The sequence below is a fragment of the Hyla sarda genome, chromosome 4, assembly GCF_029499605.1.
Source record: "Hyla sarda isolate aHylSar1 chromosome 4, aHylSar1.hap1, whole genome shotgun sequence".
Taxonomy (NCBI): Eukaryota; Metazoa; Chordata; class Amphibia; order Anura; family Hylidae; genus Hyla; species Hyla sarda.
In genome coordinates, this window is record NC_079192.1 from 204821044 (window position 1) to 204836795 (window position 15752).

Consider the following 15752-nt stretch of genomic DNA (forward strand, 5'->3'; position numbering starts at 1 on the left):
GGTCACATTTGGGTATTTATTGTTTTACATTTATGTCAGAACCGCTGTAAAATCAGCCACCCCTGTGCAAATCACCAATTTAGACCTCAAATATACATAGTGCTCTCCCTATCCTGAGCCTTGTTGTGCGCCCGCAGAGCATTTTACGCCCACATATGGGGTATTTCTGTATTCAAGAGAAATTGCGTTAAAATTTTTGGAGGTCTTTTTTTTTCCTTTTACCGCTTGTGAAAATTAAAAGTATGGGGCAACACCAGCATGTTAGTGTAAAAATTAATTTGTTTTACACCAATATGCTGGTGTAGACCCCAACTTTACCTTTTCATAAGGGGTAAAAGGAGAAAAAGCCCTGCAAAATTTGTAACACAATTTCTCCCGAGTACGGAGATACCTCATATGTGGCCCTAAACTGTTTCCTTGAAATACGATTGTGCTGCGAAGTGAGAGAGCATCATGCGCATTTGAGGCCTAAATTGGGGATTTGAATCCGCCACAAAAATACCCCACGGCAGTGTTTCCCAAACAGGGTGTCTCCAGCTGTTGCAAAACTCCCAGCATGCCTTGACAGTCAGTGGCTGTCTGGCAATACTGAGAGTTGTTGTTTTTCAACAGCTGGAGGCTCCATTTTGGAAACACTGCCGTACAAGCCTTTTTTATTTTATTGGGGGGGAACTGTGTAGGGGTGTGTGTATATATAGTGTTTTATTTTTTATTGTGTGTAGGTGTAGTGTTTTTAGGATACATTCACACGGTTGGGTTTACAGTGAGTTTAAGCTGGGAGTTTGAGCTGTGGCGGAAAATTTGCTGCATCTCAAACTTGCAGCAGAAAACTTGCTGTAAACCCACCCGTGTGAATGTACCCTGTACATTTACATGGGGGGGGGGGGGGGGGGGGCAAACCTACAACTTCCAGCATGCACTGACAGACCATACATGCTGGGAGTTGTAGTTATGCAACAGCTGGAGGCACATTGGTTGCAAAACTCTGAGCGTTTGTTACTTAACTCAGTGTTTCGCAACCAGTGTGCCTCCAGCTGTTGCAACACTACAACTCCCAGCGTGTACAGTCTCTCAGTGCATGCTGGGAGTTGTATTTTTGCAACAGCTGGAGTCACACTGGTTGTGAAACACTGAGTTAGGTAACAAACTCTGTTTCACAACCAATGTGTCTCCAGCTGTTGCAAAACTGCAACAATCAGCATGCATTGACAGTCGAAGGGCATGCTGAAAGTTGTAGTTTTGCAACAGCTGGAGGCACACTGCTATAACTCCCAGCATGCCCTTTGGTAGTCTGTGCATGCTGGTAGTTGTAGTTATGCAACAGTCTTGGACAGCCCCATTTACCATTTTTTTCCGGGTCACAGAGACCCAATTGACCCGGAATAACCACAAATCTCACATCTGAATTGACGAGCGATTTGCTGCGATCGCCGACATTGGGGGGGGGGGGAGTGGGGGTGCTGGGGCGATATGCCGGGATGGCTGCTGATAGATATCAGAGGTCATCCCGTTCTGATCACCGTGTCCAGCGCAGTACATTTACGGTGCGTGTCCTTAAGGGGTTAATTGTATTATATGCTTTAGAAATGACATTGCACAAAATGATCACACTGTTACACAGTAACTTTACCCTTTATAGGTGCCGTTCAAACTAAGAAACACAAAATGCTGAAGATCAGTGTCACATGGTAAAGATGTCCAATGTCCTATGCAATGTTTTACAGCATTACAACTTTACAATGAGATATAAGGTAATCCATTAGTGCATGTCTATGAAGCCTTTTGAAAAGGCATCAACTGTTCTGGGGACACAATTAAATTTGGTAAGTATAGTATTTTTACAATGTTATAAGATTTTTTTATTGGTAGAAAATAAACAGATGACATTTTTATTGAATGTGTAATGACTGTTTTGCATGGCTATGAAGTAATGGAGACATGTTCTGTAAGTAAAAAAAAATTTATACATAAAAAATTAACTGTTTAAGCATAATAAATTGGAGCTGCCCAGCAACTCTGATATTTATCATAAAATCAATGCATTCTCATTTCTCATTTAAGCATGCCCGCTGTTACCTGGTACAACTCGATGCAAAAATCTAAAGACCGCCAAGAGATCCCACATTGCTGTATCTATACTTCTCATGGAGTTGTATGAATCTGTATGTGTGTGATTGTACGACCTATGATCCATGCAGCTCCCCCTTCAACACCTCTCTGGTGGATAGTTGATAAATGCCAGCTAGATAACCCCTTCAAGCATTTAAAGAGGTGCTCTACTGGCCACTGTTCGGAACATTTAGTTCCAAATGCTGTGTGCACGCTGCGGGGGTCAGCCACGACCCTCATAACCTCATGCCTCCTCAATGCAAGTCTATGGGAGGGGGCGTGACGGCCATCACTCCCCCTCCAATAGACTTGAATCGAGGGGCATGACCTGACGTCACGAGGCCGACCCCCGCAGCGTGCACACAGCATTCGGAACTAAATGTTCCGAACAGTGGCCAGTGGAGCACCCCTTTAAACCCTTGATCCAGATCCACACATGCATTACATAGTTCAATAACTATCAAAGTAATATAATTCTTCATGAGACATATGAGGTGCTTGTATCGTTGTCCTTCAGAATACTATTTCTACGTGATCCTCTTTTGAGCCCAGTAACAAGGATTTTCAGAATGCAGCCAAACTGCCTGGAATATCCATCTAATGGAAATTATGCTAGAAAGGTTACAACTTGTTCCAGACAATTTTTTTACATGATAAATCTGGCCTAAAAACACAAGTGTTACAAATATTATGTAGTTTCTATAAATGGTTCATACTTTGAGATACGTTAAATGGGAACTTTTTTGCTTTAATGAATTGACATGTGTATTCTGTCCTGTCATAGAAGACAGTTTTTCATTCAGTTTTCGATTCATTGTTTCCATATTCTTGCTATTCTTTTTTGCTTGTCGTAAAGATTTCTTGACTTTTTTCATGCGCTCTTTTAACTGTTTGTTACGGGTCTCAAGTGACGCTACTTTCTCCTGAAGTTTCTTCACCCGGTCCTCTTCTTCAAACAATGCACTTTGTATAGATGAGCACATAAGCTGTGAGCAAAAAGGGAAAAAAAATAATAATGAACAATTAATATATGACGAACCAATAAACTAATAATACAATAATGCAATAGTGAGAACATTTCTTTTAAAACAAAGGCTTCCAGGGGAAAATAATCCAATAGTAAGACATTTATCAAAAAGAAAATATGAATAGGTTGATCTCTCCATCAGGCAGGATTCACACTTTAGAATATCCAACCGGAATTCCGCTCAAAAATTCTGGTGCAGCTTGGGATTCTGCTGCACAGTTCACACAACAGATGTTCCGCCACCAAAAGAATGAACTTCTTTTGGCAGAAACCAATCCGTCTATGGGGACGTCAATGTCCACACAATCCTAGCCACACTCGGAATCTCCAGATGGAATTTTTCTGGCCGGAGATTATCAGTGTGGACCCATGGAGAAAAATGGCATTCTTATAGGGCTCCATCTACATGCATTTGGGTCATATAAATCAGAGCTGTTAATGTGCCCAAATTAGCACCAAAGCAAAATAATCACGAAATATGTGAAGTTATTGAGAAAAATCTAAATTGCTAAAATTGGGCTTTATAAGACAAGAGAAACTAAATATTCCACAGTTACTCAAAATACCTGAATAACTATGAAAAATTATGTTTGCTATTTCAGGAAAAAATACTTGTCTGAACTTGAATTGTCTGCTGTTTATAAATGGTGTAATTTTGGTGGCTACACGATAGAAAACTAATGGGAACCTTGGAGGGGGTATAATGACTTTTAAATCCAAGACAGCTCAGCTGTAATTGTTTTTAAGTTGAGCATACTTTACTTACGGAAGACTAAAATTAAGCCTCTTTTTTGGGTTCAGTGAACTTTCCATGTAAGGAATGACAGTGTATGTCTAAGCCAGTAACTTTTGACCAAATATGGGTCTCAGTTCATCCCTTCTGTCAGCACAGAATAGTTTTCACAAGAATTTTTAACACAATTACAGTAATTGTTTCAGAACATTCTTAGAAAGCAAAAAGACCAAAATATGTGTTAAAAATAACTAATCTACAACAGCCTACCAATAAAAATACCCTTCTAGGAGAGAAATAAGAACACCCATTGAACAGATTCATTTAATTGTTTTTGCACTATTGTATATCTGTCCTTTAACCAAATGCAATTTGTATGTTAAAGGGGGTATTCAAGTCATAGACATTTTATCCCCTATCTAAAGGATAGGGGATGAGATGTCTGATTACGGAGGGGCCGCCGCTGGGACCCCTGCCATCTCCATACAGCACCCACATTCTATGCAGGGCTGCTGCTCCAGTCTCAGAAACCTCTGTGTTTCCGGGATTGGAGATGTGACGTCATGCTGCGCCCCCTACATTCATGTGTATGGGAGGGAACGTGACGGTCATCATGCCCCTCCCATAGACATGAATGGTGAGGGCGTGGCATGATGTCACAAGGGGGCATCGCATGATGTTGCGAAGGGGCACAGCATGACATCATGTCTCCAGTCCTGGAAACACAATGGTTTTCGAGAGTGGAGCAGCAGCCAGACATAGAATCCAGGTGCTACACGGAGATCGCAATCAGAAGTCTTCTTCCCTATCCTTTGGATGTCTATGGCTGAAATACCTCTTTAAATTGACATGCTAACTTTATTCTATGGGTCAGAATAATACCAAACTTGGATGATATTATTTTTGTTTATGATTAACTCCTTAAGGGCCAAGGGTGTACAGGTCCTGGTACTTAAGGACCAAGGACCAAGGGCATACCTGCACACCTGTGGGAAATCCGATACCCCCCCCCCCCCCCCAATCGACGGGCGAGGACTGGACCGGGATGCCTGCTGAAATCATTCAGCAATACCCTGTGCAAACATCCCCCCCATCAAAAATTCAGAGCAGCGATTTTCGTCGATTCCAGGTCAACCGGGGACCCGGAAATAAAAGGGTGAAAGGTGCCATCCGACATGGCACCTATCACCCTTTAGCAGCAGGAGTTAGGTGGCATTGGTGCCACCTCACGATCGTCCTGATTCGTCGGCCACTGCAGACCGACGAATCCGGACTCCTGCTGTGGGGGTGTCCCTAACAGCACCGCTCTGCCCCTATTCCAGAGGGCGAGAGCAGGTGACGGGAGTCTTTACCTGAAGTGGGGGCCCCTGATGCCTGCCATCGGCCGCAGGATTGGGGCCCCAAGAGCGAGGCGGTGGCAGGCAGGTGGACAGAGCGCAGCAGCAGGAGGTAAGGCTGGCCTCCTGCTGTTGCTTAGCAACAACTCCCAGCATGCACAAAAGGGCATGCTGGGAGTTTTCATGCAACAGCAGAAGGCACAACTATAACTCTGAGCATGCCCTTTGGTAGATGTGCATGCTGAGGGTTGTAGTTATGCAACAGTTGAAGACACATTTTTTCTGCGAAAAAGCGTGCCTCCAGCTGTTGCATAACTGTAACTCCCAGCATGCATGGACAGCCAAAGGGCATGCTGAGAGTTGTAGTAGTATGCTTCTAGCTGTTGCATTACTACAGCTCCCAGCATGCCCTTCGGCTGTCAATGCATGCTGAGCGTTGTAGTTTTGCAACCGCTGTAGGCACACTGGTTGCGAAACACAGTTTGTTACCTAACTCAATGTTTTGCAAACAAGGTGCCTCCAGCTGTTGCATAACTACAACCCCCAGCATGCACGGACAGCCAAAGGGCATGTAAGAAGTTGTAGTCTTGCATCAGCTGGAGGTTTGCCTCCCCCCGCCTGATGTGAACGTACAGGGTACTGGGCGGGGGTTTACAGTGAGTTTCTTGCTGCAAGTTTGAAATCCAGCAAATTTACTGCTGCAGCTCAAACTTCCAGAGGGAAACTGGTTGTAAATCCCCGTCCATGTAAATGTACCCTAAAAACACTACACTACACTACACTACACTACACAATGTAAAACATTACATATACATATGCCCCCCCCCCCCCCCCCCCCCGCCAAAATAAAAATAAAAAACTCCTGGTACGGCACTGTTTCCAAAACAAAGCCTCCAGCTGTTGCAAAACAACAACTCCCAGACAGCCATTGACTGTTCATGCATGCTGGGAGTTTTGCAACAGCTGGAGGCACACTGTTTTGGAAACTGCTGATATTGGAGGCAAGTCAAATTCTTGTATCCGGGTCCGTCCCTATGCAAATCCCTAATTTAGGCCTCAAATGCGCATGGCGCTCTCTCACTTTGGAGCCCTGTCGAATTTCAAGGCAACAGTATAGGGCCACATATGGGGTATTTCCGTACTCTGGAGAAATTGCCTAGCACATTTTGGTGGCTTTTTTTCCTTTTACCAATTATGAAAAGGTGAAGTTGGGGGTCTACACCAGCATGTTATTGTAAAAAAAAAAAAAAAAAGACCCCCAAAATTTGTAACACAATTTCTCCTGAATACGAAAATACTCATTATGTGCCCAAAACAAGGCTCAGGAGTGAGAGTGCACTATGTACATTTGAGGCCTAAATTGGTGATTTGCAAAGGGGTGGCTGATTTTACAGTGGTTCTGACAAATGCAAAAAAATAAACCATCACATGTGACCCCATTTTGGAAACTACACCCCTCATGGAACGTAACAAGGGGTATAGTGAGCCTTAACACCCCACAGGTGCTTGACGAATTTTTATTAAAGACTGATGTGAAAATTACAAAAAAAAAATTCACTAAAATGCTGGTGTTACCCTACATTTTTCATTTTCACAAGGGAAAATAGGGGGGAAAAAAAGCCCCCCATTTTTTCTGAGTATGGAAATACTCAATATGTGGATGTAAAGTGCTATGCGGGCGCACAACAAGGCTCAGAAGAGAAGGAGCACCATTGGGCTTTTGGAGAGAGAATGTGTCCAAAATTGAAGGCCATGTGTGTTTACAAAGCCCCCATGGTGCCAGAACAGTGGAGCCCCCCCCCCCCTTGTGACCCCATTTTGAAAACTACACCCCTCATGAAATGTAATAAAGAGTGCAGTGAGCATTTACACCCCACAAGTGTCTGACAGATTTTTGGAATAGTGGTCCGTGAAAATGAAAAATTTAACTTTTCATTTGCTCAGCCCACTGTTCCAAAGATCTGTCAAATGCCAGTGGGGTTTAAATGCTCACTGCACCCCTTAATAAATTCTGTGAGGGGTGTAATTTACAAAATGGGATCACAGTTGGTGGGGGGGGGGGGGTTGGGGGGGCTCCACTGTTCTGGAACCATGGGGGCCTTGTAAACGCACATGGCCCCCGACTTCCATTCCAAACAAATTCTCTCTCCAAAAGCTCAATGGCGCTCCTTCCCTTCTGAGCGTTGTAGTTCGCCCGCACTTTACATCCACATATGGGGTATTTTCATACTCAGAAGAAATGGTATTACAAATTTTGGGAGGCTTTTTCTCCTATTGCCCCTTGTGAAAATGAAAAATTTGGGGTAACACCAGCATTTTAGTGAAAAAAAAACAAATTTTTCATTTTCACGTCCAACTTTAGTGGAAATTTGTCAAACACTTGTGGTGTGTAAAGGCTCACTGTACCCCTTGTTACGTTCCTTGAGGGGTGTAGTTTACCAATTAGTATGCCGTGTGTGTTTTTTTTTCTTGTTTTTTTTTTTGCTGTTCTGGCACCATAGGGGCTTCCTAAATGCCCCCAAAAACCATTTAAGCAAAATTTGCTCTCCAAAAGCCCAATGTCGCTCCTTCCCTTCTGAGCCCTCTAGTGCACCCACAGAGCACTAAACATTCACATATGATGTATTTCCTTACTCAATAGAAATTTGGTTACAAATTTAGGGGAGGGGGGGGATTTTTCTCCTATTACCCCTTGTAAAAATTAAAAAACTGGGTCTACAAGAACATGCAAGTGTAAAAAAAAATGAAGATTTTGAATTTTCTCCTTCACTTTACTACTATTCCTTTGAAACGCCTAAAGGGTTAACACACTTTATGAATGTCATTTTTAATACTTTGAGGGGTACAGTTTTTTTTATAATGGGGTCATTTATAAGTCATTTCTAATATGAAGGCCTTTCAAATCCACTTCAAAACTGAACTGGTCCCTGAAAAATTCTGATTTTGAAAATGTTGCTAAAAATTGGAAAATTGCTGCTGAACTTTGAGGTCTTCTAAAAGTAATGTCAACTTTATGATGCAAACATAAAAGTAGACATATTTGGGGAGATTTATCAAAACCTGTGCAAAGGAAAAGTTGCCCAGTTGCCCATAGCAACCAATCAGATTGTTTCTTTCATTCTGCAGAAGCCTTGTTAAAAATGAAAGCAGCAAGCTGATTGGTTGCTATGGGCAACTGGGCAACTTTTCCTCTGGACAGGTTTTGATAAATATCCCCTATGAGAATCAATATATCATTTATTTGGGATGTCCATTTTCCTTACAAGCTGAGAACTTTGAAGTTAGAAAGATGCAAAATGTTCACATTTTTCACTAAGAAATGATGCAAGTATCGACAAAAATGTACCACTATGTTAAAGTAGAATATGTCACAAAAAAACAAACTCGGAATAAAATTCATAAGTAAAAGCATTCCAGAGTTATTAATGCTTAAAGTGACAGTGGTCAGATGTGCAAAAAACGCTTAGTCATTAAGGTAAAAATGGGTTTGGTCCTTAGGGGTTAAAAAATTTTAAAATTTGGAAAAATGTGTTCATTGCCACTTTTTGACCCTTTTAACTTTCTTATTCTTCTGCCCATGGATCTTTTAAGGTCTCATGTTTTGCATCATGAGCTGTAGGTTTTAACGGTACCACTTTTGTGTAGTTCTGGCTTATTGCTTTACATTGATCTAGCAACCCTTTGACACCCAACAATTACATTGCAGGGGGCGGGGGTGTAATGGGGAAGCTAGACACCAGAGATGAGCGGGATTTAATGTTAAAAAGCAGCAATCACTATTGGTCGTGATGTTTACTGGCATTACCAACAAATGTCAGCTGCTGAAATCACATGCATAGGACCGTCTGAAACTTACCAATGAGCCTCTGAATCATTCAGATGTTTACTGGCAAACTTCAGACAGGCCTGTACATGTGTTTTTTCCGAGCAGGGGGTCCTTGTGGGCACTGCAGGATTTTGGTCCTTCATGGCGTAGTGCGTTACCAATTGTTTTCTTGGTGACTATGGTCACAGCTGCCTTGACATTATTAACAAGATCTTCCCATATAGTTCTGGGCTGATTCCTCACAATTCTCAAGATTACTGAAACTCTACAATGAGAGATCTTGCATGGAGCCCCCAACAAAGAAAGATTGACAATTATTTTGGGTTTCTTCCATTTGCAAATAATCGCACCAACTGTTGTAATCTTCTCACCAAGATTCTTGGCGCTGGTCTTGTATCCCATTCTGGCCGTGTAGAGGTCTACAAGCTAATCCCTGACATCTATGAACAGCTTTTTGGTCTTGGCCATAGTGGAGAGTTTGTATTCTGATTGTTTGATTGCTGCTGTGAACAGGTGTCTTTTATACAGGGAACAAGCTGAGAGTGCTTCTAATCTCAGCTTGTTACCTGTTTAAAGGGGTACTCCCCTGGAAAACATTTTTATTTATTTTTTATCAACTGGTGCCAGAAAGTTAAACAGATTTGTAAATTACTTCTATTAAAAATCTTAATCCTTACTGTACTTATCAGTTGTTGTATGCTCCACAGGAAGTTCTTTTCTTTTTGAATGTCCTTTCTGTCTGACCACAGTGCTCTCTGATGACACCTCTGTCCATTTTAGGAACTGTCCAGAGTTGGAGCAAATACCCATAGCAAACCTCTCCTGCTCCGGACAGTTCCTAAAATGGATAGAGGTGTCAACAGATAGCACTGTGGTCAGACAGAAAGGAAATTCAAAAAGAAAAGAACTTCCTGTGGAGCATACAGCAGCTGATAAGTACAGAAAGGATTAAGATGTTTTAATTGAAATAATCTACAAATCTGTTTAACTTTCTGGCACCAGTCGATTTAAAAAAAAAAATTTTTTCCAAGGAGTACCCCTTTTTGCACTTTTGTTTTTTCCTGCTTACCGTTAACCCCTTAAGGACGCAGCCCTTTTTCACCTTAAGGACTGAGCCCTTTTTCACAATTCTGACCACCGTCACTTTACGAATTAATAACACGAAAAAGCTTTTACCGAATATTCTGATTCTCAGATTGTTTTTTCGTGACATTCTACTTTATTTTGGTGGTAAATTTTCGGCCTTACTTGCATCCCTTTTTGGTGAAAAATCCCCAAATTTCATGAAAATTTCAAAAATTTTGCATTTTTCTAACTTTGAAGCTCTCTACTTGTAAGGAAATTGGATATTCACAATAAATTTTATTTTTCTTCACAAATACAATATGTCCACTTTATGTTGGGATCATAAAATGGACATATTTTTTGCTTTTAGAAAAAATTACAGGGCTTCAAAGTAGAGCAGCAATTTTCAAAAATTTCATGAAAATTGCTAAATCTGAAGGGACAAATGTTACAGAACTACAACTCCCAGCATGCCTGGGCAGTCCGGGCATGCTGAGAGTTGTAGTTTGGCAACATCTGGAGGGCTACCGTTTGGGCACCACTGTAACAGTGGTCTCCAAACTTTGACCCTCCAGATGTTGCAAAACTACAACTCCCAGCATGCCCAGACAGCCTTTGGCTGTCTAGGCATGCTGGGAGTTGCAGTTTGGCCTTCCTAGTGGTTGCCACAGTAAAGATCGTTTTACTTTCAATTCTTGTTGGGGAGGAAAATAAACAAAAGGAGGAAGCTTTTGACTTCATATCCCGTCCTCATATATTGTTGTTATATCTCGACCTCCTATCCCGTCCTCCTTTCTCGACCTCCTATCCCGTCCTCCTATCCCGTCCTCCTCTCCCGGTCCTCCTATCCTGGTCCTCCTATCCCGGTCCTCCTATCCCGGTCCTCCTATCCCGACCTGTAAGATGTGTACCAGTTATTGAAATATCTCCAGCCGTACGGAAGTTATGTGGGAACATACATTTCCCATTGATTTGCATGGGACTTTAAACAAAAACCCTGACCCTCACAAATGGGGGTAGTTAAGGGTTAAATTAACTATCCTATATTTTAAGTGGATATATAAGTAACATGTGACCAAGTATTATCAAAATATCTCCAGCCGTTTGGAAGTTATGCAGTAACATATATTTCCCATTGACTTGTATGATACTTTAAACATAAACCCTGCCCCTGGCAAATGGGGGTGAGTAAGGGTTAAATCACCTATCCTATGTTTGTTGTTGACATATAAGTAACATGTGTGCCAGGTTTCATGTTAATATCTTTAGCCGTTTGGACGTTATGCTGGAACATACACACACACGTTGAGTTTTATTATATATATATATAGATAGATAGATAGATAGATAGATAGATTTTACAGTCCCCAGAGTGTAATTTGCTTTTTAACTAAATCTAAATACCCTTTGAAAGATACATAGATGTAACTCATGTTAAAGGTTAAGAATTGAAGCTGCAGAACAAAAAACAAACAGATCAAGTAGATACATGATAAAAAAAAAATAATAATAATAATAGAGTTTTTCCCTAGCCAAAATAAAGAAAATATAAATTGTATTGAAGTCCAGAAGTCCAACAGGAAGAAAGGAAATACATCTCTATCATACCAAATAGCTGAATAGCTGCTATTTCAGAGTTGAAGAGGTCATTTACTTTTTATGGGTCTAAAAAAAACTTCCTCAAATAAATTCAGTAATATATCACAAATCTGTGCTTCTTATTTATTCTGGTTACTTTTTAAACTACCAGGGCCGGTTCTTCATATAGGCGAAGTAGGCCATCGCCTATAGCGCACTTTCAAGTGGGCGCACTGCCGAGATCACTCTGTTGCACTGCACAGGATCTCCTGCTCCCACCACCCAGTCTGTATGCAGGTCAGGAAGAGCCCAGTTAGCGGGGGTGGGGGTTGTTGCTGGTATGGTGTCTCACAAATGTAGAAGGGGGGGGGGGGGGGTTGGTGACTCGTGCCCCAGCAGACACTGCGCCCCCAGCAGCCTCCACATTGATTCTGATATTGTCTGCTGCCCAGAAACAATGGACGTCGGATGCCATACAACTGATGGCAAGTGGTCATCAGTCATGGCATCAGCTGAGTGGTATCTAGGCTGAGTTCACATCTGTAAACCCAGTCTTACAGTGAGTGGCCCAGGATGAGCAACCCATGGCATCCCAACTCTTCCTGCTGAGAATAATGAATACACCCCATGGCTCACGTGCAGTGTGTCTGGCTCACAGAGTATAAGGGGCGTTCACACAAGTACACAAACCTTTATTATGTTTCAAACTCACAGTGTGTTTCTTGCTACAAGTTTGAAACAAAATTCACTTACATGAATGAGCCCTTATGCAGTAATAGAGTTGTATAGCACCGATGTACTCCAATAATGGGAGCCCCTGCTCTGTACTATCTGTGTCCGCAATTATTTTGGTGCCTTTTGGCTGAGCAGGAGGTCTAAATTGTATAACTCCTACTCGGACAGTTAAACACTTAAGGACACAGGGATTTCTTTTTATTTTTGCACTTACGTTTTTTCCTCTCCCCCCCCCCCCCCTTATAGTAATAACGGTTTACATTTTTCACCTACAGATGTATATGAGGCTTTTTGTATTTTTTTTTTGTGCCATAATTGTAATTTGTAATGACAGCACTTATTTTAACAAAAAAATCTATGGTGAAACCAATATTGTCTTTATTCTGTAGGTCCATACGATTACAATTCCCAACTTATATAGGTTTGATATTGTTGTACTACCCTTAAAAAATATAGGGGAGATTTATCAAAACCTGTCCAGAGGAAGAGTTGCTGAGTTGCCCATAGCAACCAATTAGATCGCTTCTTTCATTTTTCAGAGGCCTTTTCAAAAATGAAAGAAGCGATCTGATTGGTTGCTATGGGCAACTCAGCAACTTTTCCTCTGGACAGGTTTTGATAAATCTCCCCCAGATTTGTTAAGGGTAGTACAACAATATCAAACCTATATAAGTTGGGAATTGTTGTAATCGTATGGACCTACAGAATAAAGATAATATTGGTTTCACCGTAGATTTTTTGTTAAAATTAGTGCTGTCATTACAAATTACAATTATGGCACAAAAGACTACAAAAAGCCTCATATGGGTCTGTAGGTGAAAATTTTAAAAACTGTTATAACTATTAGAGGGGGGAGGAGCAAAGAACATAAGTGCAAAAATAAAAAGAAATCCCTTTGTCCTTAAAGGGGTACTCCTGTGGAACACTTTTTTTTTTTTTCTTTTAAATCAACTGGTGCCAGAAAGTTAAACATATTTGTAAATTACTTCTATTAAAAAATCTTAATCCTTCCAATACATTTTATGGGCTGTATACTACAGAGGAAATGCTTTTCTTTTTGGATTTCTCTGATGTCACGACCACAGTGCTCTCTACTTACCTCTGCTGTCCATTTTAGGAACTGTCCAGAGCAGAATATGTTTGTTATGGGGATTTTCTCCTGCTCTGGACAGTTCCTAAAATGGACAGCAGAGGTATCAAAAATCTTTGTGGCAGGTATGCGATGATAGTGACCTCTCTACACAAACACACGAATATACCAATAACAGTGCCAAATATAAAAAATACAATAAGAAAATAGCAAAACATCTGAATTACCGCCTCTGCTTGTAGATGTTTTTAAAGGCAATACTTAGCAAGCTAAAATCAGTTTGTTAGTGGACTGATGAAGTGTAATGCTGTTGTGTCTTGTCATGTCTCACACTTCTCCCAGGAGAAATCTTTACAGACCCCAATGCAGGAAATAATTCAGCAATTAAACTGTAAAATGCATTTACGTCTGTATATAAAAAAATAAATAAATAAAAAAAACATTCTAAAATACCATCCTATATATTATATATAAATATAAGTCTGGTAAGATGCATTACATCTACTAACTGGCTTTAATTACAGTCTGGTGTGAAATCTACTTGATCAATAGACCAAGATGTGATCATTTTTTATAGTCTGTACACAAAATGCTAAGAGTTGAGATGGTATTGAGGCGTTGTTCAAAATAAATGTATTCTGAAATGCTGTTCAAAAGAAAGTAGTGGTAGCATAATGTTACATTAACACCAGACATAACCATATCTGCATTTAACTATGACTGCCTGTTCATATTCTCTTAGATTCCAAAAATCAAAAGTACACAAAAACAAATGCAATTATGTAATATTTCTTATTACTGTCTTTCCCTCACCCTCCCGAGAGGTATAATTATTTTTTCAGTCTGTAGATTCACTGCAAACAGTCAGAAGACTCTTCAGCCACCCCCAAAAATGAGAAAGCATAAATATAGTGAAAGGTGAGAAAAGGCGACACAGCTACAACCTTTCTTGCTATGCTAGTTGATGTACAAGCCCATTGGCCTATAAGGACATTCAGGCCCAGACTGGCATAAGGTGGGCAGTCCACCAGCAGACTGGTAGGGCTGCCATGGCGCTTGTTTGAGAGTTTGCCTTTGGCTCTTCACCCTGTTAATCACTCTTGTGCCCCTCCGCAGTGTTTGCAGGGAGCCACAAGAGGTCAAGAATCTTTTCCTCTATGATCCGTCACAAATCATTCATTGGAGTGCAGGGGAGGGTGAGTAGGAGAGTCTATGAAGTGGATCTGCATGGGAGTCACAAGGCGAGTATAGGTGTTGATTTTATTAAAATTTTTAACCTTGGTGAGGGGGCCACTGCCTACATAGGGGGTATACATAGGGGGTATACTGACTATTGCCCCCCTGAAATCTCCTGTACAGTGCCCCGCTCCATGCACAATGAGAGCCTGGGCACTATTCAGAAGATCATTGGGGGGGGGGGGGTCAGACACTTCTCCCCCTGTGGATAGGGGATGTTACACCTAGCGCTCCAGCCGGACATGCTGGCCATGAGCGCTCCCCTGCTCTGTCCGCTTCTGCTGGTGGGCCCGGGATTCGCATCGCGGGGCGCGCCTGCATGCAAATCTCGGGCAGTCACTCACCTTCCCTATCTGCTGTTCCTACTGTAGTCTTGCATCACTGGCATGTGTCCCCGCCTCCTAGGGCATGTGTGCGCCGATGCTTTAAGATTTAAAAGGGCAAGTGCGCCCTTGATTGTTGCTTTCACCTGTGCCTTGTCTATTAGTGTGATCACCTCCCCCACCCCCTTGCTGGATCTTTGCGCCTAGTGCCTCAGAGAAAGCAGTCATTGTGTTTGCCTTTCTGTGTTCCTGACTACTCCACTTGTGACCTGACTACGCTCCTGTGCCGCCAGCCTACTGACCTTGCTACGTCCTGACTACGCTTTTGTGCCACCTGTCCTGCCTTCCTGCCAGCCACTCTATGTGTCATCTCTCCTGAGTCAAGTTACACCTAGCAGCCTGTGTGGACTAGTCGTGCCAGGAGTAGGGTGCCGCCTGCCGCAGCAAGACCGTTCCACTTTGCGGTGGGCTCTGGTGAAAACCAGCGGCACCTTAGATTCCGCTCCCTGGTACGGCTCACGTCATCTTCCACACAGGTCCAGATGATCCACTACCTCCTGCCATGACAGGGGATAAGTGGTAAAACACTGGAGTACCCCTTTAATGTAACAAACCATGCGAGTTTATTTTTTTATTTATTTTTATTTATTTATTTTTAAGTATGGGTGTATTGTCACAATTTTGTTGCATTAA

The 15752-nt window shown here is 41.8% G+C and overlaps 1 protein-coding gene across 1 annotated transcript in view; it reads right to left on the reverse strand.

Annotated features, from left to right (window-relative positions):
* Window positions 1-1620: 1620 nt before the first annotated feature.
* The window catches only part of CCDC3 (coiled-coil domain containing 3), a 93415-nt gene continuing 79283 nt past the window's right edge, over window positions 1621-15752 (reverse strand). Inside the window, exon 3 of the mRNA XM_056573330.1 lies at window positions 1621-3095. Coding sequence (XP_056429305.1) covers window positions 2820-3095 — 276 coding nt within the window. The 3' untranslated portion in view covers window positions 1621-2819. The remainder of the gene's footprint in view (window positions 3096-15752) is intronic.